General features: G+C 44.3%; 1 protein-coding gene across 1 annotated transcript in view; it reads left to right on the plus strand.

The window, feature by feature from the left end:
• The first annotated feature begins 231 nt into the window (after window positions 1-231).
• The window catches only part of LOC126259220 (DE-cadherin), a 623,473-nt gene continuing 596,616 nt past the window's right edge, over window positions 232-27,088 (plus strand). The window contains exon 1 of the mRNA XM_049955830.1: window positions 232-694. Coding sequence (XP_049811787.1) covers window positions 613-694 — 82 coding nt within the window. The 5' untranslated portion in view covers window positions 232-612. The remainder of the gene's footprint in view (window positions 695-27,088) is intronic.

Genomic DNA, 27,088 nt, shown 5'->3' on the forward strand with positions numbered 1-27,088 from the left:
CACTACTGGCTTGATTCGCTAACTCAATTAGCGCTGCAGCCAGAAAATGCTGGCCGGCGACTCGCGCTCAGGTCGGCAAGGTTGCGCTCCTCTGCTGCCAACAGCGGCGCGGAGAACGGTGGGCCCGCCGAGCGTGCCCGACCGCGGGCGGAGAATGCCGAAGGCGCCGACTGGCGGAACGGTGTCCTCACAACGCGAGAAGCGGCCAGTCTGCTGCCGGCCGCCGGTGAGGAAGTGTGTGTGTGGGCTGCGCTGCTGCAGTCGCCGTGCCGCGCGGTGCGGAACACGTCGCGCATAGCGAAGCGAGGACAGTCGCCGTGTGCAACCGGCTGGAGACTCTTACTCACCGGAAGTGATGACGCATTACAGAACAAGCCGACGTGTACTACCACTGTCCGGACGTGACATCGTTTGTAGATCGTGACATTCGGTGGTCTTGTTACACAACGATACGTGTGCTGGCGGCAGCTCTTACGAACTTTGTAACATAGACAGCGAACTTTCGTGAGATCTAGGAGACTACTGTTGCGTGTTGTGTGATTTTTTTACCACTTCGACAGTTCCGTATTGTTTTTGTTCGGTTGTATTGTGCGTTGTGGAAGGTCAAGAACCATGCGACGTGGACAAATCTCGCAGGTTTTCCTGCTATTGTGCGTGTGTTGCTGGCTTGTTTTCGGGGAAGATTCCTTACAAGGTAAGTGTTGTCAGATGGTCCACTTTTTCTTCTTCTTCTGCGGTCAGCTGCGCTTTTTTTGTGCGACGCTTGAGTCTCGCCACACCTACGTCTGACAGGTTGCCTTAGCTGGACAGCCAAGGCGCCAACCGACCCGAGCCCTCAAGAATCCTTACTGCGTGTTCTTACTTTCGCTGCGACTTTATATGCTCTATTATTTTCAGAGTGTCGAGATTAAAATGAATTCGACTTGTGATCCGTTGGCAGAACTTAGCGTCTTAATCACGTTTAAAAACCTTGGACAGTAATAAAATATTCCGCTTATTTCAGCAGAAGCATTAAAACACTCAGTAAAGGGATGCCAAAATTTTGGAGATTTTTTACCCAATGGTATTCATTTTACAGAAATGAGCAGTAGATAATGGAATTCTGAGATTCTTTAAACGTAAGGTTTTTTTACCCTCTGCACCGATGATTCAAGAGTTTCGCAATAATCTTCGAATGACGGTGTGTCCCTGGTTCCTGGAAGTCGTTGAGGAACGCATGTTTCACGAATACAGGCTTATCAGTCTTCTGAGTAGGATATCTCATCGGCTGCATCGTTTTTCAAGGTTCATCATATGGCCCCGCCCATTACACCACGACGATTGTCCTCCCAACCATGTCCAAGGCCCGTATTATAATGCCCAGACTTACTTGACAAATCTTTTATAAAAGCTAGGACCAATCTCTTTTATATGACATGGTAAAAGCACCGAAGTACACCATCAGAGATTCTATAGATGTTTGACAAAGGTCTTTTACAGTGTAATACGGGTGTAAGGGAAGTACCATTAGGAAAACGCCATACGATCTCCTACAATCGTGGCTACATATTTTACTCTTACCGCAGTATTGACGCTCTCGCCTTATTGAAAATGTTCCCGTGTAAGTAAAGTAATAATATACATAGTGCGACCTGTATTGTATATTATTTAGACAAACTGCTAATGAACGCCCAGACAAGTGTTCCATTGCGTTAATAACGGAAACAGATTCTTTTTATTTGCTAGCATGTAACAATACAGTTAAGTTACAATGCGAGTAGTCAGGTCACCGGGATAGCGGCGAAAAACAATACTTTTTTCTGGACGTAATCGCCATGTTTTGATTATGAAATTGGCGCGTTTTCCGCAAAAACCGTTCTGTCAAATATATAAACAGTTACTTTCGAACTATGTAAGACTGTTTAGCACGCACATTCCCTCCCAGAGGAATTTAATGTTGACATGTTGCTGATTGTGTGTTTGACGTTAATCCGCCCCCACAGGTGTTGTTATATAAGGTCACAAATGTCAAAAGCTGGTTCGTTGTCTACTGGCCAGCGCCAAGTACCCCAATAAGGTACAGGTGAAATAACTTTGTTGCAGTTTACTCATACATCATTTTAGACGAGACAGAAAGGGTAGCGTAAGGGGCTAAAACCTCTGAGAGAGATTCACTTTTATTTATTGTGTGGAGGACACTGGTTAGTTGTCGAGTTTCTTTTTCTCATTAGTAACCATTGAGACTTCTTGCAGTTTTCTGGGAGCATTACATTGATGTGCAGGACGCCAGACCACAGCCTGTTCGGAGGTAGCTAGTGGCAGCGGACAGGACTCTCCTTCGGCCGCTGCTGCCTGCCGTGAGCTCCACAGCCGGCAGCGGCGACCCACCGCGCCCGCGTTCGCCCGATGCGGGGTTGTTCTCGTGTGATTTACGTAGCGCCTCCTTTCTCGCTTCTCACGGCCACGAATCGAAACAGCTGTCACGTCTGTGAATTGATCATTATGAAAAGTAGACTCGCCGCTCGCAGCGGGATTCAATGGTGACGTACGCGGCCGCGATCTTTCGATTTGAATCTCTTCTTCAGCTGTCACTGCGTGTTATTTTTCTCGCCAGATAAGAGCGAATTCATCTCATCACGTCGCATACGAACAAAACTGTTCAATCGTGTGGAGGATCTGGATCCAGTGAAGCAGGTAGGCAACCTGTCCGTCGGCGGGCCGCCTTGTTTCGCATGGGCGTAACGGCTGCTCTGCAACCACATTCCATTAGATTGCATGCGTGTTAAAGTAACTCCTTTTCGTTCGGACAATTGTATCGCTTGGTTACCGGTATAGATGAAACGGTGTTACATGCGGTGCCGTTGTTATGCACCGTCGTCGCATCCCGCGCCACCTTAGTACAACAGAACTGCGACTGAAAATGCGACCGATACTATTGCTATTGATTTTTACTAATTTAAGTATTTCGCGACCCTGGCGCTTTAAATTTATGGTTCTACGCAAACCAAACCTGTTACAACCTGCCTTCATCGGAGTTGGCTTCATTACATTCATAAGAATGGTATTTAGCTTATCTCATATACCTTGCATACCAAGTGAAGTAGTTCTGTCACAGTATGTTCTCTCGACGATGTCAGTATTTGAGGGAATATTGTCTACGCACATTTTACAGACAAGACAATATGTTTAACCCAAAAGCGTCCTTCGAATGCCACTCATAATAGGACCACATAACAGTCAAATTTCTGCATTTTTGTATTTGTATGGTACGTGAAGCAAGAGCAGTTCTTTGCAACTCTGAAAATTCTCGAAAAAAAACCGACGGTGAACTTTCCCGACCGTCCGATTAATATTCTAAGGCGAGATCAGTTTTTCTCGAGAGGTGTGCCTGCTTAGTGGAATGTTCGCCTACCACGTGTGTGGCAGGAGTTAGACTTCAAGCCCTGCGAAATTTTTAAACAAAGATGCATGTCCCGTGAACGTTTCCGTGAAGCGTAAAATACGAAAGGGTGAGAGAACTTAATTTTAAATTTTTTAAAATTTAAGCATATTAGAAAAGTTCAGTCATTAAGAAATTGTACTATATTTGCAATGGAAACAGGATTTTTCTGTGATGTGTAATTAGAAATCAGACGCACATTTTCATAAAAATAGCAATTAAGTGTGTTAATTAGCGTATATTTGAAGAATATTACATTTAAATGACGTAAGTACTCGGAATTGAACGGAAATATGATCGAAACAAAGCTCGAACCAGCGATTCTCATTCTCGAGCGCTACTGATTTTTTTCCCCATAACTTCACGGAAATGCACCTCTGTTTGAAATCTGCGTCAGGAGGCAGACGAGGATTCCACCTCAGCCTGTCGATGAAAATCGACCTTGCTCTCGCATGTTAAGAACTGTGGGAAAAAAACATTCTCGATTTTCTCGAGAAAGTTTTGAGATTTGTATCGAACTATTTCGGAGATAATATTTGAATTCCGAACTTCACGTACCATAAATTAAAAAAAAAAAATACAAAAATCCCGTTTCAGAGTGAACCGCCCGTCAGTGCCGGTGTTTTCTTTTCCAGTAACATGACGGTTTCCTAATGCTGTGCATTTGACGTGCGACGCTAAGTATACTTACAGGGAAGGCGGGCACAGTCTTTAAGTGGTACCTGTCGTTCCCGGAAGGCCCCTCTAGTTTGCGCAAGCCGTGACGTAGCCGTGAGTCAGGCAGCTGACTGATGCCCAGGAAGGCCGGCCACATCCGGCCAGCGCGGCGCAGCCCCGGTACAACGCTGCAGCTAAAGGACGCAGGCAGGCGCCGCCGCTTCCACAAAGTTTCCGGTGCTCCATTGTCCTCTCGCCGCCCGCCTCATAATAGCCATGCCGAAAACGTCAGCTTGTCGCAACTGCGCGGACGGCTAACAATCGAGCGGTTGCGCGGCTTAAACGCGCCTACAGTTCAGACTCCGCGACTCGTTCAACTGTCAGCTCTTCCCAGAAATCGGACACTAAAGGTACCTTCCCACTGAAGACCCAACTCCCACAAAATAAAACATGCAACTCTTATATAAGTTTGGCAAACTTGCAACTGTTGCGATTTCGACAATTTATAAATGTTGTGATCTGCTGCAAGATGCTGACAACATTTTCAGGCTTTAGTAAACACACGCATCCGGCGTTTTTTTCGTACCTATGTTCTCAAGTCCTGAACACGTTAGTGTCACTTGAAGCTGTGTATTGCCACAATTTTCTTCAGAGAAAGGGAGAGAACGCAGGAAGAACCGCAACAATATAAGCATGAATTTGCAAACTACTCTTGAGAACTTCCGGCCGAAAATCATAGAGATTTAAAAATGGTTCAAATGGCTCTGAGCACTATGGGACTCAACTACTGAGGTCATTAGTCCCCTATAACTTAGAACTAGTTAAACCTAACCTAAGGACATCACAAACATCCATGCCCGAGGCAGGATTCGAACCTGCGACCGTAGCGGTCTTGCGGTTCCAGACTGCAGCGCCTTTAACCGCACGGCCACTTCGGCCGACCATAGAGATTTAGTTAAGATGACATTTTACTACGTACCAAAAGGCTGTGTCAGATCCGATACGTCTTGTTTGTTTTCGTTTGCACAAGAAACAGCGCTAGTGTGTTATATATGTAAAACAAATGAATTTAAGTTATAAGTAAAAACAGTTCTTTGCCCTAGTGTCGTATACGACACGGCCTTGTAACGCGTGCCCTGATAGTACACCTTGTAGGAGGAAGGTTAATTTTTCTTCCCGAATTGTTCACCTATTGTAAAAAAAAACCTTTAATGCGTTCTAAAACATCCATTTTGGAGCATGGATATCAGCAGCCCGGGATCTACTTCTCCTTTTGAGCTTTTTAGAATGCTGACGCATTAAAAAGATGGCATACAGGTACAAATGTTTCCGTTTGTATCGGTCTTTATAAGCGGAATCAGAAGCATCGCGTAGAGGTGTCCCCGAACTAAAGCTGAATCGTTACTTCTGTGCACTACACGGGACCCTAAGGTACAAACTCGAGACAAAGCTTCCCTCAAGTAGGTTCTCAATCTCGCAGTTTCAAACCACTATTGGCAACAGTTGAAGAACCCCTCTGACCCCCTCGACATATATCCCTAGTGTTACACCTTTTTCAATTCGTAGATCCGTTGACACTCTAAAATTCAATACTTAACGGAATAATTTTGGTAGAAAGGTAAAAACTGACACACATGCTTGAAATGACATGGACTTTTATTTAAACCGAAAGAAAGTTCACGTTATGATAAAAAGATGGCGCTTCACAGGATACAGAAGCAATAATCAACATCACGATTTTCAGAAAGACGTCCTTTATAATACATTCTCAACATGAAGACCGTCATTAAACTACGTCTTTAGGCGAGGGTCAATGTAGTGAATAGCGCTTTGTAGCGTATCAGTAGGTACAGCTGTAAATTGCCATCGGATGTTGACTTTCAGCATCTCTAATGTGGTCGGACGAGCGATGTAGACTTGGGACTTCGGTTACCCCCACAAGCAAACAATCTGGCAGTGAGGAGTGGGGACCTAAATCCCTGTCTCACTGCAGCTCACGTTATGCGCTGTTCTCATGCGGCGTCACTGACGTGTTGCTGTCCAGCACCATCTGTCGGCCGGTGTTTCCACTTGTTTTTGTTTTAAATAAAACCTCATGTCATTTCAGTTTTACCTCTCTGCCTAATTCATTCCGTAAGTTATTGCATTTTCAAATGTTAATGGACTTTTGGGCCACCCTGTAATCAGTTCTCTTTTGTTTTTACATCTGATGAAGCACTTCCACGTAGAAATTATCAATATGCATGATACACACAGGAGTCGGCAGTGCGAAAACATTTCAGATACCACAAGTTGTGTTTCAGTACTGACGTTCGCTCCGAGGTCTGTGGAATACGTAGCTGCGAATCATTCTGTTTGTCAATTCGAACTGAAGTGTGAGCTCATGAAGATTTTTCGCAGGTTGATTATTTTCTAGTCTGTTCAATCCTGGATATTATCTCGCGCCTTGAGTTTCATTATTGGTCCAAAAGATGTCTAATATTTGGAGAACGACTTACTTTCTTCTGTGTTGCCTTTTATTGTGAGATTTTGGATTTACTTTCCACAGAACGCTACGTTTTTGATCTTGGAAGCATTAAGGATACCAAAATGGAAGTTCCCTTTTCTCAGATTCTTTACAGAGAGAAACGTGCCTAGAAAATATTTTCTTTCATCTAAGCTAACCTAATTGTAAAGATATATATTGTAAAGATATATATTGTAAAGATATATATTGTAAAGATATAAATTGTAAAGATATATAGTATTGCATTGACTGACTGTTCCATCAGTCCTGGGTAGAATATTTGAATCATTATGAATTAAAAACCACACACAACACTAGTGTGATATTGTACCAGTGTTGTGTGTGTTTTCATTCACAACAAAGTGTTATCACCACAAGACCAAATGTTATCGCATGTACATGTAATACCCGAAAACAAGTTCAGTAACAATTATCCGTATGAAATTATAATAAATGACGCATTTCAGGACCAGTGTATTGCCCTCCGGTGCAGATTTCATTCACATAGTTTCTGTGCTGTTAATTGGAAATCAAAAATGATATAATAGAGAAGAAAGGGAGAATAAGAAATTTGCCAGAGGAGACTTCCTAGTATTAGTGGTGACAGAATAACTTTGACGTAAGGCATTTCACATTGAGGGTCGTAAAGCTACAAATGAAAAACAAAAAACTTTTAAATTTTTCGACTAACTTATCTTGCATTCGAATTATGTTGTTTACCCTTCTAAGTACTTACAAGATTTTTAAGTGAAAAAGGGTGGGTGTGTACGACATAGACTCACTTAGGAGCAAAGAATGTTACGCAGTATGCGATAAATCATGTTTTACTGATGACCAGTAGTTTTTAGCAAGTGTGTTTGTTGTGGTATTAGCGACCTATGTAACTAGGTTACATTGCAATATAATTATACTGTATTCGCAAAGAAAGTTGCTGTAACTTTCTTTGCGAATACAGTATAATTAGATTGCAATGTAACCTAGTTACATAGGTCGCTAATACCACAACAAACACACTTGCTAAAAACTACCGGTCATCAGTAAAGTAGGCTACATCGTTGATGAATAGGTCAGCAGACGACCTGTTAGTATTGGCTTTCAATTCCACATGTGTCATTAGCAGAATGTTATCAGGATGACGGTAATATTAGAATCCAGTCACGTTAAAAAGTCTGTAGTTTCAGTCGTCACTAGGACGCGGCTGTTAGTCACTGTTCTTAGGGGTGAGGAATGTGATGACAGCTGCGGCGTTCCGTCGATACCGCTCTGATTCAGCGTGAAAGTCGTCGGATTCCTTGCTCATATCTCTTCCTGCTTGATAGCCTGTATGCAGGCGATTCATTAGCTAGCTGCTCGGTCGTGACCGTTCTTATCGCTACATATTCGGAATAATGACGGCGAAGCCCACATAGATAAGCGGATGGCAGTGCATCGGGTAATGTGTCCGGATATTGTCGACGCGTGCGTGCGTTCGTGTGTGCTGTGAGAGAAGGGGGAGGGGGTGAAGACGGAAGTCATGAAACCGTAGCCTTCAGACGGTGCAGCGAATTCAATTTGATACAGTTATACATGGTAGCGTATGAGCGTATTCATAGTGGTCTGGGAACGCCATGGGCTTTGATGCTCACGTTGCTGAGTAAGAAATCTGTGAGGGCTCTTAAATATTCTCATGTCGGTAAGGTCACAGAAATAGTGCACGATGGTAACACTTTGTTGATAAATTTTGAAAACCAGACGATTCTTAGACATTCCCTAGAAAGGCGAAAGGAGAATATAGTCGGCTTAAATGAAATTTGTAATGAAACTTAAGGGATGTATCCTGTGAGGTCAAATACAAAACCGTATTGTAGGGGAACAAAATACATACTGTATAAAATGAAAACATATTAACAGAAAGGGAAAAGACATATTAATATTATTAAAACAAGTAGTCAGTTAAAAACCGTTTGGAAAAAGTGTTGGGCGACCGAGAAACAATGTCATCAATGAAGACGTAACAGGCTGTAGGCTTGCTCCTTGAAGAGGAGAAGAATCGGAGACATGCGTATCGAAGGTGATAAGATGAAATGATGATTAAACTTTTTTTTTTTTCCTGCATCAGTTGTCCACGTAAGCCTGTAATAACCTCGATGTATGAGATGCATCATAGCTCTTTCCGTTCTTGGTTTAAGTCACGTTACAACCAACTAGCAATCGTCGGAGCGATACGTGTGTGTTGACACTTGCAGGGTTTGACCAGTTATTATTCAGAAAGGAACAGCAGAATCTAAAAGTTTGGCATTACATTTGCATGGCATTCAGTTCACGTACCCCAGCCCCCTCCCTTGCCCAGTCACCTTTTAACACCCTCTCTGCACCGAGCTCCTCCATCATCCCCATCAGTTTGTCCCAGGCGATTCTGATATGGCACGTTCCTTCAGTTCACATCTGTGCTCGCTTGCTCTCCGAGAATAGCACTGCAAGCTTCTGTGATGTAAGAATTTGTGCAGGCTTTTCCGAATGAGTGGGCGCGTAGCCCTGTAAGCTACTTCCTTTCCGTGTTGTTTAGCGCTGCGACTTCCTGCCCGCCGCGACGTGGGCAGCGCGCTAAGCGCCTCCAGCGGCGCAGCGGAATACTAACGCCAGTCGGCGCCGCGCTTTTTGCTCCGCGAATGTAAATTTTTTTCGAGTCTCGCCCCGTGATGAATGGCACTCGGCGCCCTTAACAACGGCGGCGTGGCCGTAATTTTTCCACCTCGTCCTGGGGGTGGACTTAGCTGCAGCAAATATTTATGTACTTTAATAATAAGGGCGGCTTTTATGAGCAGCGAGCTCCTCGCGTCTCTCTGCTGTCGCTTACCTAAACACAAAGCGGGCTACCCCTGGAATGGGAGGTTAGGTGTCGGCTCGTTATTTCCGAGAAGTGGAACGACTTCGAGGGCCCTTCAAACTTATTCGAAAACCCCTCTTAATCTCAGCATATAAAAATAAATTTTTCTGCAGCTCTTCGTTCAACAATAATCCAGTATCTCGTTGTACCGGTGCCTGACACGTCAGCATCTTACATCACCAGATGGGCCCGTGCATCTCCTTAGGATAATCAGGTGGGTTTTCGTAAACAAGTAGTAGCCCGAGGGATATCTTGACATGAAGAGACATTGAAGCATCACTTTTTTTGTGATACGGTGATGTATTTAGCTCAGTGGCATTAGGAGAAGTAATGAAACTGGAATACATCAATAAAACGTTGATGTTATTTTGAGGAAGCGATGATTTGTAGCTTTTCAATCTGTTTTTTAGTGGCTGTATGTCTTATCAGTATTAGTCAAATAATGGACGAGCCATAGCCTGTGATTTTTGCCCTTATAGTGTTCAAATACGTTAAATTATTTGATCGAAACAGATTGTTTTAGCAGATAAGTGAAACGCAGCCATTGTGCAAATCAGCCTTTTTAAAAAAAATACCTCTTAAAATTTGTTGTTAGCGTCAATTTTTCCACTCTTGTACAAGGGCGTTGAATAAGTAATGCAACACTTCTTTTACTCGGGCGGTTTCGGTTGGAAAAAAAATGCAAATTTGTTGTGCGACATCGTGGAATAATGCCCTATAGATTCAGGAAGCTACGATAAGTGGCGGCGCTATATATAGTGTCCCAAGCTGAGGGCTGCCTGTTTTTTGTGTGTTTTTAGCGGGAAACCAGAGCATCGCAGGAGCTTGCATAGTATCTACGGAGACCTGCCAGTGAACAAAAGGACGTTGAATCGTTGGGCGAGGCGTCTGTCATCATCGCACCAAAGTCGCGCAAAGCTGTCAGATCTCCCGCATGCCGGCCGGCCGCTCACATATGTGATTGTCTTGCAGTGTTGGATGAAACATCCGGACACTCTCATTCGAGGTGATCGGCGTATCACACTCAAACACCACACTGACCAACTGGACCTATCTGTCGGTAGTGCTGACACATTCGTCCAAGTCATTGGACTGTTTTTCCTCATCCAATGTACAGCCTGATCTTGCACGTTCCGACTTCCATCTGTTTGACCCAGTGGAGGACGCACTGCGTGAACGACCGGGAGTTTATTGATGCAGCAAGACGTTGACTTCGTCGTCGACCGGTAGAGGGGTAGCAGGCGGGCAAACATGACCTCCCCCTAAGGAGGTGTATTGAACGGAGATTAGGTTGAATAGTAGAGTTTTGTAGCCAGAAGAGTGGGGAATAATATGGTGTATTGGAATCCCGAATAAAACCAACCTGCTTTCAGAAGGAAAAAAAAGTGTTACTTACTGAACGCCCCTCGCTCTTGATATTTAACTTTCAGCTTTAGCAAGTTAGTTTTCAGCTGCTGCCTGTATCGACGGTTCGGAAGTTCTAGGAGTACAGAGAACATTTCCATTAAATTTCCGTTCCGTTTGGGAAGTGCAGAAGTTTCCCCCATGTATTGTGAAACGTCCTTTCTCCTTTTTTGTTCAAATGGCTCTAAGCACTATGGGACTTAACATCTGAGGTCATCAGTCCCCTAGAACTTAGAACTACTTAAACCTAACTAACCTAAGGACATCACACACATCCATGCCCGAGGCAGGATTCGAACCTGCGACCGTAGCAGCAGCGCAGTTCCGGACGGAAGCACCTAGAACCGCTCGGTCTTGCGGCCGGCTACTTTCTGTATTTGACACACTGTTCTGAACGATAATATTCTGACACAATGGCTGCCATTGGATGGATTAACCTTCATTTAGTGCACCGTTTCGACTGTGAAGGCAAATGAGTGCTTGAAATACACACAAACTGTAACACAATACAAAACATCAAATATAATGGTCCTTAATCATATAGTCGAATGAATTTTAAGAGAACGGGCATACCATAACCTAGCAGGAAGACACACAATATGATCAGAAGCATCCAGACACCATATTAGTGCACATTAATACGGGACATACCAACCCTTCACATATATGACGGATTGAACTCTACTGGGACACTTTCAGTGAGGTCTCAATGTCTGTGGAGGAATGACCCCATTCTTAAAGAGCCGACACTGAAGACGGTAGTAATGGCGGACGTTGCCGTCTGGAGCGAATTCGGCGTCACAGTGACGTTCCATTGGGTCCAGGTCGGGACTCTGCGTGGGCCAGTCCGTTTCAGGAGTGTTATTGTTCGCAGACCGTTGCCACACAGATTCCACTATGTGACGGGGTGTGCATTGCTATGCTGATACAGTCATCGTCGCCCAACTGTTTCTCTGCTGTATGCATTACACAACACCGTTAAATGTGTTTATATCCTTCAGCGTGTAGCCCATTCCTAACCACTAAAAGTTAATCATCGTCCTAACCAGGCTTCCTCCGTACCGTAACAGCACTTCCTCCATACTTCATTGTTGACGCAGCGCATGATGGCAGGTAACGTTCTCCAAGCATTTGCGGGACCCAAGCCCTTCAGTTGGACTGCCGCAGAGTACAACGTGATTCATCCCTCCAAATCATTCGTCTCCAGTCATCCACTGTCCACTGGCGTCGATCCTTACGCCACCGCAAGCGTCGTTTAGCGTTGACAACAGGAATGTGGGAGAGTTACGAGGAACTCCACTATTATACCCCATTTTTGTTAACCTATTACGGACAGTCATTGTGCCGGCTTGACTGCTAGTGGCTCTTCGGAATTCACGAGTGACTTTTTCCGCTGGCTTCCATGTGGTTGCAACCATCTTCCTTTGTGCTCGACGGCCTCTGTCGAAGTTTGGCGGGCATTGCGTCTCTAAGCCCTTCTGACCTACCCACTCTGCTGTTACAGTTTCTGTACTGATAACAATCCCCGACTTTTTTTTCATACTTCCGGGTACGACTCTCGTGACATCTAGTGGTAAGTTCCGCATTGTATAGGGGTGTTCGGATATTGTTGATCAGGTTGTGTACACGCACAAGGGTAACGCTCTTGAGACGTTACCATTTTGCAAACATAAGAAGCAAAGATAAGAGTATTCTTCTGTGACCTCGTAGACACGCAACTCTAAGCTAACGGAAAGAAAATGTGTATACATGGATTGCGTCAGGTTACCAGCTATCTTGCATTGTTTTTGATCATTTTCCAGAACTCGCTTGTGTCGTGCATCGTTTTTTCGGAGCTGCTGGCAAATCTGCATTCCGCAAGCTGCCGCTCGATCTGTAACGGAGAGTGTATTTTTGTGCCATCTCCATTCTGGGAAAGTATTGTCAGTACCATTGTAAGGAAAAGCGTGAAACTGCTTCGTCTGGTAGTGGAGCACGAAATACCGATGGAAGTTAATGCTTGTCGCTGGCCGTGACGGCAGCCCCTCTAGCTGCGCTACTGGGGACAGGGTAGGCGAGTTGGCATAGGCCGCAGTGCCGTGCCGCTGGCGGGCCACCCAATTTCCTGGCCGCACAGCCAGAAACTTGCACACAGAGACGTTGCCGCCGGCAGCTAATGGCACTCGCAGCGAAAGTGCTCCAGTCCCGCTAAATAATTTATCCTCGCACAATGCCGCGCCGGCAGATTCTCTGCTCTTAAACTGCCCTAGGAGCCTTTCGTGGACTGAGGCACTCCTTCGTGGCCGCGTGTTCCCGTACAACTAGAAACAAGTGCAATATCCACTAACGATCTGGGAATGGAATTAGTTTATATGAAACATGTATAAGTTGATGGATCTGAGAGCTGCCAACTTAATAAAAGTAAACTGTAGTCCTCATACAGTGCTAATATTAGTCTTTCACATTGTAACGGTTTCCTTCTCATTCCAAGTGCATAGATCACAGGAAGATTAGTATTGTGTAGAGTTGTAAAACTTCCGCAGGCTAGCGTACACCATCATAAGTAAGCGTTGAGCACGATAGCTTCCCTGCTAGTAGCTGTAGCCGTTTGTGGTCGTACCTGAGTTAACTGTATGTTAACGTGCGTTGCATACCTATCGGGCCTTGCCTCATAACGGATCACATGTGATCATTGTTTCATTAGATTTCCATACAAACCGGAAGCGGTGAACCGTCCAGAAACTGAGCGAGGCTATACAGTGTGTTTGAAAAAGAACTTCCTAGATTTAATGTGTCCCAGAATCTGTACAACGTGACATACACTATTCCAGTCTGTGATGTTTGATTCATCAACTCTCCAAGTTTGGCTCCCCTGCAGTTGGCAGGTCTGACTGAGCCGGCACCAGTGCCGTTTTTTTTCCCTCTGTTCCCTCAGTTCAGTCCAGGAGTGTGTGCACATCAACTCGGCAGACACGAAGCCCAGACTTAACCTCACCAGACTTTTCCTTTTGGGGCTACATAAATAATGTTTACAGTGAAAAAATCAGTCAGTCGTTTACGGGAAACAATCGTCGCGGCAGTTGGGACAGTTACACCTTAAATGTTGACGAGTACCTGGCGAGAAGTGGAATATCATCTCGACGTGTGCAAGGCAAGTCAACTAACATTAAACAAAATTTCAAGGAATTCTCTTTCGTGATACGTACTGAATTGATGTAATTTTTCATTAATTTCCCCATTAAATTTATACTTAAAACTAGGGAGTTCTTTTTCAAACACCCATTACAATGGCCTGTGTGATCTACGTAACATTTTTGTTTGTGATCTTCCTTCCTGCAACGTAAATAAAACCGTATTTATAGCAAAATTAGCCTTTTGCTGTTAGTTGAAACTGTCAATTTATAGTTCAGGTTTTATTTGAAAATTGATTTGCCATGTGAAACACGGGATGTTGTAATAAAAATAAAGAAAATAATAAATATACATTAAATAGCGCCATGAAACGCAGTTCTGCCAACAAAAACCGTAAATCAGATATCAAACGTGGCTTCAATACTTCGTCGAACATAAAACTTGTTCCTGTTATTCATAAACCGCTTCTACACATATCGTTGTGACAGGAAACCCTTGCATTTTGTCGTGATGAAGAACGTCAGGAGCCGGCCGGTATGGAGGAGAGGTTATAAACACTTCAGTCTGGAAAAAATTGAGGTGCTGGGAAAAATTTGAGGTGCTGGGAACCGAATCCGGGTCCTCAGCACCGAAGGCAACGACGCCGACGATTTGGCTACGGAGACTTGTAAAGCAACTTTCATACGGATACAGAGCGTAATTCTAATATTAACCATCTTAATACCAGGGAGCGGTTCTTTACGCCCACTCTTTGAAAATATTGTAGTCTACATTTTGAAATTTTGGAAAAATATTGTTTGTAATATTCTTCTACCAGATTCCATATGTTCTTTTTTTTTTGTTTTCAGTAAAACTTACCCCAAAAATTTAAGTCTTGATATCTGACGTCATTTTCTCCGCTGAGTGTTATATTCGACATTTTCAGGTTCCAGACTTTACTTAAGCACCGGTATTTCTTTGAAAAGTATTTTGCGAGCAAAAATCAACAATAATCAACGAAATTTGCGTTTGTTAATTTTTTGTGAGGCTCATATATGACTCCACGTAATTGAAAGTGCGTTGATATTGCTAAGGGTGTGCTAAAACAAACTTTCGGCTTCTTACACCTCTGTAAAAGTGTGTTGTTAATATAAGACAAAAGCGTCCAAGCAGTTTTAAATTTTTTATGGTGTCAATAAAGTAATAAAATACCCTTGCCCACCCTTCCATTTGTAATGCGTGTTGTGGGAAATGTGTTGCTATTGCTAGGGTTAACGCAACAGTCGGAGAAAGTTCACAAGAGATCTCGAATAGAGCTGGCTTTACATTGTTGACGCAGCAAGTTACTTCCTAAAGTCTTCATACAAATGAATATCCTTTTCCTGTGCTGTAGTACGGTGATAAAGATTAAACTACGTATTCTAACATCTAAAACTACGCCTTCGGAAACTTCCTCGACAGTACCTCTGGTAGGAATCTCTCCTCTCATTTCCTTCCATTCTTGAATGTTTCACTTCCTTATGTGTGTGGTGTGAGGGAAATAATATGTTGACAGTCTTCCCTTTGAACGTAGGCTCTCGGAATCTGAACGGCAACCTTCTCCATGACACACAGCTTCTCGTGTAGCGACTGCCCCTGCAGTTCGTTGAGCAGTTATATAATGCTCTCGCGCGGACCAAGTGAGCCCGTGACGAAAAGTGCCGCTCTATCTTCTGTATCTTACTAACCGCTGTGCAAAAGACACAAATTTTTCGGAGTGATCAGGCAGCTGAGGTCGAAGGGCGTACTGCATGTTCTACAAATAATATACCATTGATAAGCTGTAGTTTTGTAGCAGGCTTCTTTAAGGAAATGGGTATTTATGCAGAGTATCGAAACCTTCAGTCAGTACTGTACATGAAGGAGAGGACGGTAAGAGTGTCTTCAAATGAAGCACCAGTGATTGGAAGTACTTCAGGTGTTGTGAAGAGTTAAATGAGCAGTGTCTCCGAAACGTTTGCTTTAAACTACGTATGTTTCTTAAGACTGCATTTCTACTAGTGGCGCTACATGTAACGTTCACTATGTGCTCAAAAGTATCCAGGCATCTCTAAAAGCGTAAGTTTTTCACATTAGGTGCATTGTGCTGCCACCTACTGCCAGGTACTCCATATCAGCGACCTCAGTAGTCATTAGACATTGTGAGAGAGCAGAATGGAGCGCTACGCGGAACTCACGGACTTCGAACATGGTCAGGTGATTCGGTGTCAATTGTCATGCGTCTGTACGCGAAATTTCCACATTCCTAAACATTCCTAGGTCCACTGTTTCCGTTGTGATAGTGAAGTGGAAACGTGAAGGGACACGTACAGCTCAAAAGCATACGGGCGGACCTCGTCTGTTGACTAACAGACTGCCGACAGCTGAAGCCGGTCGTAATGTGTAATAGGCAGACATCTATCCAGACCGTCAGACAGGAATTCCGAACTGCATCAGGATCCACTGCAAGTACTATGAAAGGCGGGAGGTGAGAAAACATGGATTTCATGTTTGAGCGGCTGCTCAGAAGCCACACAGCACGCCGGTAAGTGCCAAACGACGCCTCGCTTGGTGTAAGGAGCGTAAACATTGGACGATTGAACAGTGGAAAAATGTTATGTGGAGTGACAAATCACGATACACAATGTGGCGATCCGATGGCAGGGTGTGGGTATGGCGAATGTCCGGGTGAATATCATCTGCCAGCGTGTGTAGTGCAAACAGTAAAATTCGGAGGCGGCGATGTTATGGTGTGGTCGTGTTTTACGTGGAGGGGGCTTGCACCCCTTCTTGTTATGCGTGGCACTATCACAGCAAAGGCCTACAATGATGTTTTCAGCACCTTCTTGCTTCCCAATGTTGAAGAGAAATTTGCATCTTTCAACACGATCGAGCACCTGTTCGCAGTGCACGGCCTGTGATGGAGTATTTACACGACAGTAACATCTCTGTAATGGACTGGCCTACACAGAGTCCTGAATCCTATAGAACATCTTTGGGATGGTTTGGAACGCCGACTTCGTGCCTCGCCTCACTGACCGACATCGATACCTCTCCTCAGTGCAGCACTCAGTTTCTAGCACCTGATTGAACTTATCCCTGCAAGAGTGGAAGCTGTCGTCAAGGCCAACACCATATCGAATTCCACGATTACTGATGGAGGGTGCCGCGAAGTCGTTTTCAGCCAGGTGACAAAATGGTTCAAATGGCTCTGAGCAGTATGGGACTTAACATCTATGGTCATCAGTCCCCTAGAACTTAGAACTACTTAAACCTAACTAACCTAAGGACAGCACACAACACCCAGCCATCACGAGGCAGAGAAAATCCCTGACCCCGCCGGGAATCGAACCCGGGCGTGGGAAGCGAAAACGCTACCGCACTACCACGAGATGCGGGCAGCCAGCCAGGTGACCGGATACTTTTGATCACGTAGTGTACTTGTGATGGAGCTCGCAGTGGACTGATATATATGTTACGTGGCTGTTACTAAAGCATGAGGGTCAGTACCGCAAACGCCTTTTAACAGGCAAGTATATACTGGTTTTAATACTGCTTGGTCTTGATTCTGCACCTGTGAAGCACCTCTCTCCAATTTAATTTCGGTGTTGCTACGTTTAGTCTCATCCAAGACTCTTGGCTTCTCCCTCACCACAGAATCATCGGAACATTTTGTACATGGTTGGGTAAATGAATGGGCTACTGTCAGCTTTCACTGACTGAATTAGCGGCGTCGAAATTGCACCAAACGTAATAGTGAATTTCATAATGTGGTAACATAAATTACTTCAAGCGGTCTGTGTGTAATTAAAAGTAATAATAAACTTATTTAGTTTCTGCCTGAGAGAAGGGTTATTAAATCTAAATATGATTTAATAAACGCTCAAAGAGGCTAGTGCCTGTGTGTACCGGTAATTGGACAGATCGTGAGAAAGGGTTGTGAACACTGTTTTGACGGGCACGATCCGCGAAGCATCTACCTGTGCTGTAGCCCTTCGAACAAGGCCCACGTTTAAAAAGAGACTGGCGTAATCAGCTGCCTGTTGCTGCTGCAACACGGAAGCGCACTGAACGTACGAACAGAGCAGGAAATTACGTGAAAGTAGTAACCTCTGAGAAGCAGCGCCAGCGTGAATTTGACAGGGGAGCCGTCTGGTATTTTGTTTTTGCGCGTATGTGCTGATATCCACTGAGAGTGTATGCAGCAGGCCTCCTGGCCTCGACAAATGGGTCGACATTGCTGGTATTGAGAAACATTCACAAATTTTCTCAGTAAAACAAGCACTCAACACACAGAACTTCCATTTTACTCAGTGCCGCGATGTTTGAATTAAGCTGTTAATATACTAAATTCGATATGATGGGATTACAGTGGGGTTCAGCGAAGGACGCAGGAACATTTGTTGCTGTCATGATCATAAACTGCGTTTAAAGCCTGGTCTTCACGTAACGCTTGTCGTCAGTCTGGCATGATAATGCCAGATTTGTCAAATACATTACGTGTGGATGGAACTTTCACAGTCATGAATTAACTGAATGAAGTTTAACGAAGTCGCTGAAGACTGATGTGCTTGAGGTTTGTGTACATGCAAGACTGCTGACAAGTCGGTGCATGAACAGGCACGTCACTCTCATCGCTCGAACTAAGCTCTGCTGCCAGTCTACCCTTGGTGACGCTAGAGATTCCAACTGTCATTTTGTTGCGTGCATAGTAGTACGATACTGGACTCGCGAATTTGTCACGGAATACAGAGAGTTGTACCAAAGTCTGACTTGGCTCTGGCAAGCAAAATCTAAGGATTATAGCAACCGAGACAAGAACCAGACATACGCTGCGATAGTTAATCAGTACGATGAACTGGTTCGTGAAGCAACAAAATAGTTGGTCCCCAAAAAAGAGCAACTCGTTTAGAACAGCTTACAGCAAAGAGAGTGTGAAAATAAAAGCGTCCATAAGATATGTATCTGAATCGAAAGAAATATATAAACCTTCTTTGTGATACTTACATGTACTTTCCTTCTTGAATGTGGAAGATGACGGACATGCATAAGAGATTCTGAAAGGGAGTGAAGTATTAAAAATCACTTGTAATTTTCGTGACCAACAACCATTATTTATTGCGCCCCTCATACTAAATTAGGCAAATCGACGTCCTTGTCGCCCCTGCCAATTGCTAAAATCCTTGACGTTGCGGTGAGTCTCTCGTGGGGGCTTCCCTTTCATTTTCTGCGGTTACAAACGTCCATACGTAGGCAATTGCGCAACTCAACTGATTCCTGCTTTAGTTCTCTGAGAACATTCACATTGGACCGTGTCCCTTTCTTCAATAACCAATACCAGGACCACCGTAAAGACTTTTTTTTTTTTTTCAATTTAAGAGCACATAGTGCAACCGTCGTCACTAACACTTCTTCCACGATAACTGTTTCGGAACGACTGAGCAAAACACTGAGCGAATGTTTGAATAAGGTAGCTGTGAGATATGTGTCAGTCTTGTCTTCAGCCTTGCATGATCGTTCAAGATGGACAACAAAACGTTATCTGCAGACCAGACTTCATCATTAACTGCTTTATATTTCACTACGCCACGGTAATCTGTTTCACTCTCTAGCTCCATTTTATAAAGGGCGTTAAAAAAATAAAAATAAAAAAAACGAACTGGAGGCTTAATTACAGGAACCAGTATCAGTATGTTAGGAGTATTGACCCTGGCTGTTGAGACACTTGTCCCACTGTGAAACAAGGCGGTGACTGGCTCTCATAAAATTCCCAGGGCTGTGATGTTAACCAGTTCCTCACGTACAGCTAGACGTCGTCGTCCGAGGTGACTCGTTTGCCCCCTCGAAGCCTTTTGAAGGGGACCGAAAGTGGTGTAATCACAGAGAGAGGTCCGGACTGTATGGAGGGTGGCCGAGAACCTCCCATTTCAGTTTCTGCAGGAGTGTCGCGACTGTGTTAGCCTTATGAGGCTTTGCATTGTCGTGGAACAAGTTTTGCTAGTAACGCTGGGCATTCACTGTTGTCCCGTGCTGCAGGAAGTGAATCAGAAGGGGGCATCTTGGTCTATGAAAAACGTCAGCATAACCTTCCCTGCACTCGTGTGGATGGCCTTGGCTTTTGTTTGTGGTGGTGACCCTGGATGCTTCCACTGGAGACTTTGTCGTTTTGATTCTGGTTCGAAATGATGACACCATGACTCATCTTCAGCCACCACTCGTGCCAGGGATGCATTCCCTTCCCGACCATAGCGCTGCAGATGAGCAAGACTGGGCCATTCGACATGCTTCCTTGTGTTATTGAAGACTGTGGGGCACCCGTTGGGCATACACTTTGCACATGTGCAGTCGTTCCTTTATGATGGTGTCAACACCTCCGACACTCAATACGACCAAGGCGGCTATGGCTTTCACTGCCACTCGGTGGTCTTGAGTAATGAGTGCATCCACCAGCTGCAGCTGGACGATATCATCGGTAATGCAGTGTGGTCCTCCAGACCGTGCATCATTGGCTAACGACACCCGTCCTTCCCTGAAGCGCTTGTGCCACGCCTTGACCCTTGCAAGGGACATGCAGTGTTCGCCGTACACTTGTGACATTCGTCGATGCTCTGGTCGGAACCACACTTCGTTACACACGCAGCGATACTACCCTCCTGTCACCGGTTTGCGCAGTCCAGCCTCCGGCTCGTTTCTTCTCGAACTCCCCTGATAGTTTTACCATTGATCCTCAACGTTCTTCTAGCTACCATTCCATTCGGCGTACGCAGACTCAGCGCCCTCTTCAACGTGGACTGCTGACACGGTTTGTCGGCGGGAATGTGTGCGCGCCTATGCGGTGTTCCTTTTCCGTGTGAGAGCAGTAGAAGCTCCTGGTCGTGTCTCTCTCGAATGCGACAGGGGTTGGTGAGGAATCTTGGCGCGCTGCCAGATTCGGTCGCCGTCCGTGTTTCAGATTCATGTCCAGCCGTCGCAATGGCCCCGTCTCGATCGAAGTGTCGCACAAACAAGGAGACGTGTGAAGAACGAGCCAGTTCAGTCCTCTGAACATACTGAATGTCGTAGTGGGGCTGGTTGCTGGCATTATTTACCTCGCGCAAACACAACGATGGGTCAGAATTTAGAGGACGCATCCCTTAACGTACGTACAGTATATCATGATCTTCACTTCAAGTATTAAGCTTTATTGTGCGCCTGTTATGGTACCCTTTCTTAACTCCTCCCAACTGGGTTAAATCGTCATATCTGGAGAGGTAATCTTTCTAGATGTTCGTTCCAGTTTCTCCTATTTTCTATTGTTTTATTGATTTCCTAATTTTAAAATCCGTCAGCTCTTTACAGCTTCCCCTTATTGCTCCACTTCTATTTCCAGACTTGCTAATTTCTAAAATCTTCGTCGTACTCGTACTCACATGTTGACGTCCCAACCTAAAAAGCTGAAATATTTGACGTCTTCTGTTATTCTGTTGCGCATCATAATTTTTGTCCGCAAAGGGTGTTTTCCTTTAAAAGCCATTGATTTGGTCTTCTTTCCTGAAATCAACAAACGCCACTCTTCGCAAAATCGTACCTAATAAATGTTTTGTCGGTAATCTTCATTCTCAGTCAGCAATGGGCGTCGTGTCTATATAAAAGACAATGGTTGGTTGGTTGGTTTGGGGAAGGAGACCAGACAGCTAGGTCATCGGTCTCATCGGATTAGGGAAGGACGGGGAAGGAAGTCGGACGGGGAAGGAAGTCGGCCGTGCCCTTTGAAAGGAACCATCCCGGCATTTGCCTGGAGCGCTTTAGGGAAATCACGGAAAACCTAAATCAGGATGGCCGGACGCGGGATTGAACCGTCGTCCTCCCGAATGCGAGTCCAGTTCTAACCACTGCGCCACCTCGCTCGGCTAAAAGACAATGCAAGCGGGGCTTTCTGCTAATCTTAATTGTCTCCCTATAATCTTTCATTTCCGGCTTGCGACACCTAAATAACTGTTGAACAATAGGTTAAGGGCCCTAGTATCGTACCCGCTCCTAATTTCGTCCCGCGCAGGAATTTTCGGTTTCCACAGCTGGGGACAAATGTTTAGCTGCAGAGTTTCTTGTGTGGAGCACGTGTAGCGTGCTTGTACGAAGGAATTTATTTTTTTATGCTGAGGTGAGTTAATGTAGCAGTCATATTAATAGCCTGGAATTCTTACAAGGGAACCTCCCCATCGCACCCCCCTCAGATTTAGTTATAAGTTGGCACAGTGGATAGGCCTTGAAAAACTGAACACAGATCAATCGAGAAAACAGGAAGAAGTTGTGTGGAACTATGAAAAATAAACAAAATATACAAACTGAGTAGTCCATATGCAAGATACGCAATATTAAGTACAATGTGAGCTCAGGAGCGCCATGGTCCCGTGGTTAGCGTGAGCAGCTACGGAACGAGAGGTCTTTAGTTCAAATCTTCCCTCGACTGAAAATTTTATTTTCGCAAAGTTATGATCTGTCCTTTCGTTCATTGACGTCTCTTTTCACTGTAATAAGTGTCTGTGTTTTGCGACCGCACCGCAAAACCTTGCGATTAGTTGACGAAAGGACGTGGGAAAGGACATGGGAACCGAAAACATTTGATCGCAAGGTCATAGGTCAACCGATTCCTCCAAAGGAAAACACGTCTGACATATTCTATACGACACTGGTGACAGCATGTGCGTCACATGACAGGAATATGTTGTCGACTCACCTAACTAGTACACTTGGCGAATGGGTAAAAATATTCTTCTACCTTGCCCGATTTAGGTTTTCTTGTGGATGTGATAAACACTCCCAAAAAAGTGATGAAAACATAAGTGTTTGTCACATAAACTGAAAATAAAAAGTTAAACTTTTCACTCGAGGGAAGACTTGAACCAAGGACCTGTCGTTCCGCAGCTGGTCATGCTAACCACGGGACCACGGCGCTCCTGAGCTCATACTGTCCTTTATATTCGCATGGACTACTCAGTTTGTATATTTTGCTTATTTTTTCATAGTTCCACACAACTTCTTCCTGTTTTCTCGATTGATCTGTGTTCAGTTTTTCAAGGCCTATCCACTGTGCCAACTTATAACTAAATCTGGAGGGGGTGCGATGGGGAGGTTCCCTTGTTAGAGTGAGCACTGATTTCGGTTCAACTTCTGGGCAGTACTTCAATCGTGTGTTGCAGTTACTGGTGTGCAATCGTTATAGTCAAGGGTTTGATTTATGTTGCTATAGCGGCCGATGTAATAAATGTGGGGATGAACCTTCCTGGCAGATAAAAACTGTGTCGAACCGAGACTCGAACTCGGGACCTTTGCCTTTAGCGGGCAAGTGCTCAACGACTCGGTCCGGCACACAGTTTTAGTCTGCCAGGAAGTTTCATATCAGCGCACACTCCGCTGCAGAGTGAAAATTTCACTCTGGAAATCTGGGGATGTTCGTAATTTCGTCCCCGGTGCAGTTCCGTTTACCTCCTCGGAACGAAATTTGGAACTGTTGTTTAACACGAATTTTATTTGCTATTTATAAAAATTACTTTACTTTGTTTTTGACATGGGAAACGCACGAAATGGCTTGCTTTACAGAAACATGCTGTTTATCTACACAGACTTAAAAATTCATATGGTACACATCTCTGGAAGACTGAAAGAACTCGAAAAGATCATTCATTCATAACATTCAAGTGATTCATAGTAGTGAAACTGCCTGGCAATGTTAGAAAGGAAAAATTGATTTTACTTCAGTGAATTTTTGTGGGGGACGAAATTACGGAAACTTCTTTTGTAATTCAGTTTTTGCACTGTTAACTTTTGTCAAGTACTGGCTTTAGTATATTACAATAATAAGATTCCATCTTGCCTTCAAGTGGAGCATAAATTCGGGAACATATATAGCAGTTCGTAGCCTTTTCCGTAACCTTTCAGGACTTACGCAGGTCCTAACGTCCAAACGTAACGAAATTACTGGCCCCGTACCTTGTGTGTGAGAAGCTGCACCCTTCTCTGGCTCGTTTATCTGTGGTTACAAAACGTGTTAAGAGTATTAATTATATCTAAAATTACAGTCGTGTGCTTTTTATAGACTCTTTGAAAGTTAGATGCCGTCGACTTCCTCTTTCCCTCACAGTGCACAATAGTTTGTATCAACATTATCGAATGCTTTGATAAGATAAGTAAGTTGTAAATGAGTTTCGTTATTGTACACTCTTTTTCGATTATTTAATTATGTCTACTGCACATGTTGTCGACCTCGATCCGAAAACCCTTCGTTCTTCGCCCAACAAACCTAGATTGTGCTAATTTAAGTAGTGCATCTATCCGTGCTGGGAGCAAAACCAGGATAACCCACGGATGCTGAAGAGAACATCGCTGCTTCGTCACTTCACAAAGTGGTTGTCAGATATAACAAATATGCAGTTGCGAGCGCTATAAGACCACAAATTCATTCGGAAGAGATTGATGAGTCGTTTCAGGAAAGTGACAGTGAATAAAAAGGGAGAGGTTGCTGCTACCAAGATATCTAAGCGACTGTGTTTTTTATAGCGAAGCCGTATGCTTTTTAAATGTGTTACAGGTAGTCTTCAAAGAAGAATGTAATGGTACAGTACGATTGGGATTCCTTATGAAGGATATGAGGTCAGCAAACTGCTTGAAGCTCTACTGCTCGTTTAAGTAGCTCTATTGGCCTCACGGTACTGGATGCACCTCGTTTCACTTCTCCCATCAACGAAGTGTACCGGGAATTTTACTCTGATCCGTCGCCTGGTGATCAGACACGCAGTGAAACCGTACACAGATTGATAATCCCTGCGGGACAGCGAATGCTACGAGTAGTAGAGCGAATGAATGGGGGCAGTGCTTAAGCCTACATTGAAAATTTGAATTGGGCGGGAAGCGTGTGCGGATGGCCGAGGAGGTGGAGGCAATCGTTCTAGAGAAGCTAATAGGCAGCTGGAAGTCCTGATTTCTCCTATACACTCTTTCCTTTGCTGTGGAAATATTTTAGGTTAAGAAGAAATGACCAACATCGTGCGTTATAACACGAAGGTAACGTGAATTTTAAAACTTGCTTGTGGTGATTGACTGGAAATGTTTACGGTCTCTGGCAGAATTAGTAATTCTTTTTTCACGACCTCCGTAGATTGGAATCCAAGCAACGGGCACTTCTAATACTTTGACTTAACAGTGTTGAGTTTACTTTTCTCAGTGGAGTGTGTCAGTCAGCTCTTAACTACTGCGAAGAATAATTTAGACGAAATTGCTGAAAGCGGCAATACCAAAAATAATTTTTTTAAAGACAAGACTTGCTGTTCTGTTTAATTGCATACGTAATAATGGCTGAATCACTCTTTTATTCACTGGACCCTTATTACGTCAAATAACGGAAGCCACGTGGTAGTAAAGTGACCAGACTGTGTTGGAAGTGGTCATTTCTTTCCCCCTATTAACTTTCCTTGTGCCATGTGTCTAATTATTCAGCGTAGTTTCAGAAAACTGTCACATGTGCTGTAAATTAAGAGAGACTGCAATTTTTTAAATCCCTTAAAGTAAGGGCGAGAGATGGAGACTGCGCTCTTTCCTTCTGGCAGTTGGCGCATCAACTGTTCGAGAAGTAGGAAAGAAATTCCACAGTAACGGCTGCATGGTGGCGGCGAGCAGATTCTCTCTCTCTCTCTCTCTCTCTCTCTCCGTGCGTGTGTGTGTGTGTGTGTGTGTGTGTGTGTGTGTGTAGCGGGCTCTTAACGACCACACACGTTAGCCAATGAGTGCCTCTCCGCCCCCTACATACAGCATTTCGGTCCGTGTCCGCACCGTTTTAAATAATAAAACTTGCAAGCTCAAGTTTGCGGTTTTGCAGCTCGGATTGCAGCAGTGTTTCAGGCAGTTCTACACTCTCGTGGAGGGGAGGGGGGGATATTGTAATTTGGGCACCTGCGGGCGTTTATGTTTTTGTCCGTCTCCAACATTTGCTTCCGTCTTCAGTTGTTCGCTTGTGAAACTGATGCTGCTTACTTCGGCACTATTTCTCCCAGGTAGCTGCGTATTAAATAGTGCAGTCCAGTCAAACAGAATGTAGCGTTCGTTGTATTTGGCCCCACAATAATTTGCGAATGTTCTACGTGCATGTTTTTTGTCGTCTGTGCAGTATAGAGGGATTTCATAATGCGAAGCTTGCCGCTCTGTTTTTGTTTTTGCCAATAAATATTTTGTAACTGGAGAGCTCAAAGCTGCAGTCCGTAATTTCGATAAAAATGAACGCGAAAACAGTTTCGCGATTTCGATAAAAAAGCACTAGCTGGAATCATCACGTGCGAAAACCAAATCATGAAATGAGCAGAAGTTAGAGAGAGAGAGAGAGAGAGAGAGAGAGAGAGAGAGAGAGAGAGAGATGCGAATTAAAAATTTATGCGCTAGAGGAAATGGTGCGAGCTGGTTGTAGCTCAGTTCCGTTCATTTTCGGCTAAAATGTTGGAAATGCTATACAGGTTGAGCAGTTTACGAGAACGTTTTAAGCTTGTACAGTCATTCGGAGCACGGTAATAGTTAAAGGAGATGCTTAACTCTCAGGAGGAGCAAAAAGAGAACAAAATACCTCCACAGTAAGGAATGTCGCAGTGAGCTTATGGAAGCGCAAAGGATATATTCGGCCAAAGGTCATACCAGGTGCTGATATTCCTTCAGACGACTGCAACACATTTTTGCCTCGTAACTGATGCTAATTCGATTATATCCACTTTAAATAATAGAATTGCGGTTAACTATGTCCGTCGTCACGTGGGCGCTCAGAATTTTTACACATAATTTCTGAGTATAAGAAATCGGCAAATTCTGATAGCTCGTAAGTTGATTTGTTTCGTAAAACTACAGACTTACTTTGAAACACAAAGATCGCATAGTGCAACGAATAACAAACAAGATTTGATGCAATTGTCTAGATACTGGTATTTATTGTGCGTAGAGTCAGTGACCGAGGGATCTGGCATCGTGGGAAACGGGGCTTAAATCCAGCTGCAGTTAACCAGTTTCGTCATTTCTCCAAGTCACGCCGAGCCAAGTCCGCTTCGTCCGTCAGACGACGTCTCTACGTAGCCCATCGTTCCACGCTCTGTTATGCCGTCGCCTAGTTAAGTCAGTA

Source organism: Schistocerca nitens, chromosome 1 (assembly GCF_023898315.1).
Source record: "Schistocerca nitens isolate TAMUIC-IGC-003100 chromosome 1, iqSchNite1.1, whole genome shotgun sequence".
Taxonomy (NCBI): domain Eukaryota; kingdom Metazoa; phylum Arthropoda; class Insecta; order Orthoptera; family Acrididae; genus Schistocerca; species Schistocerca nitens.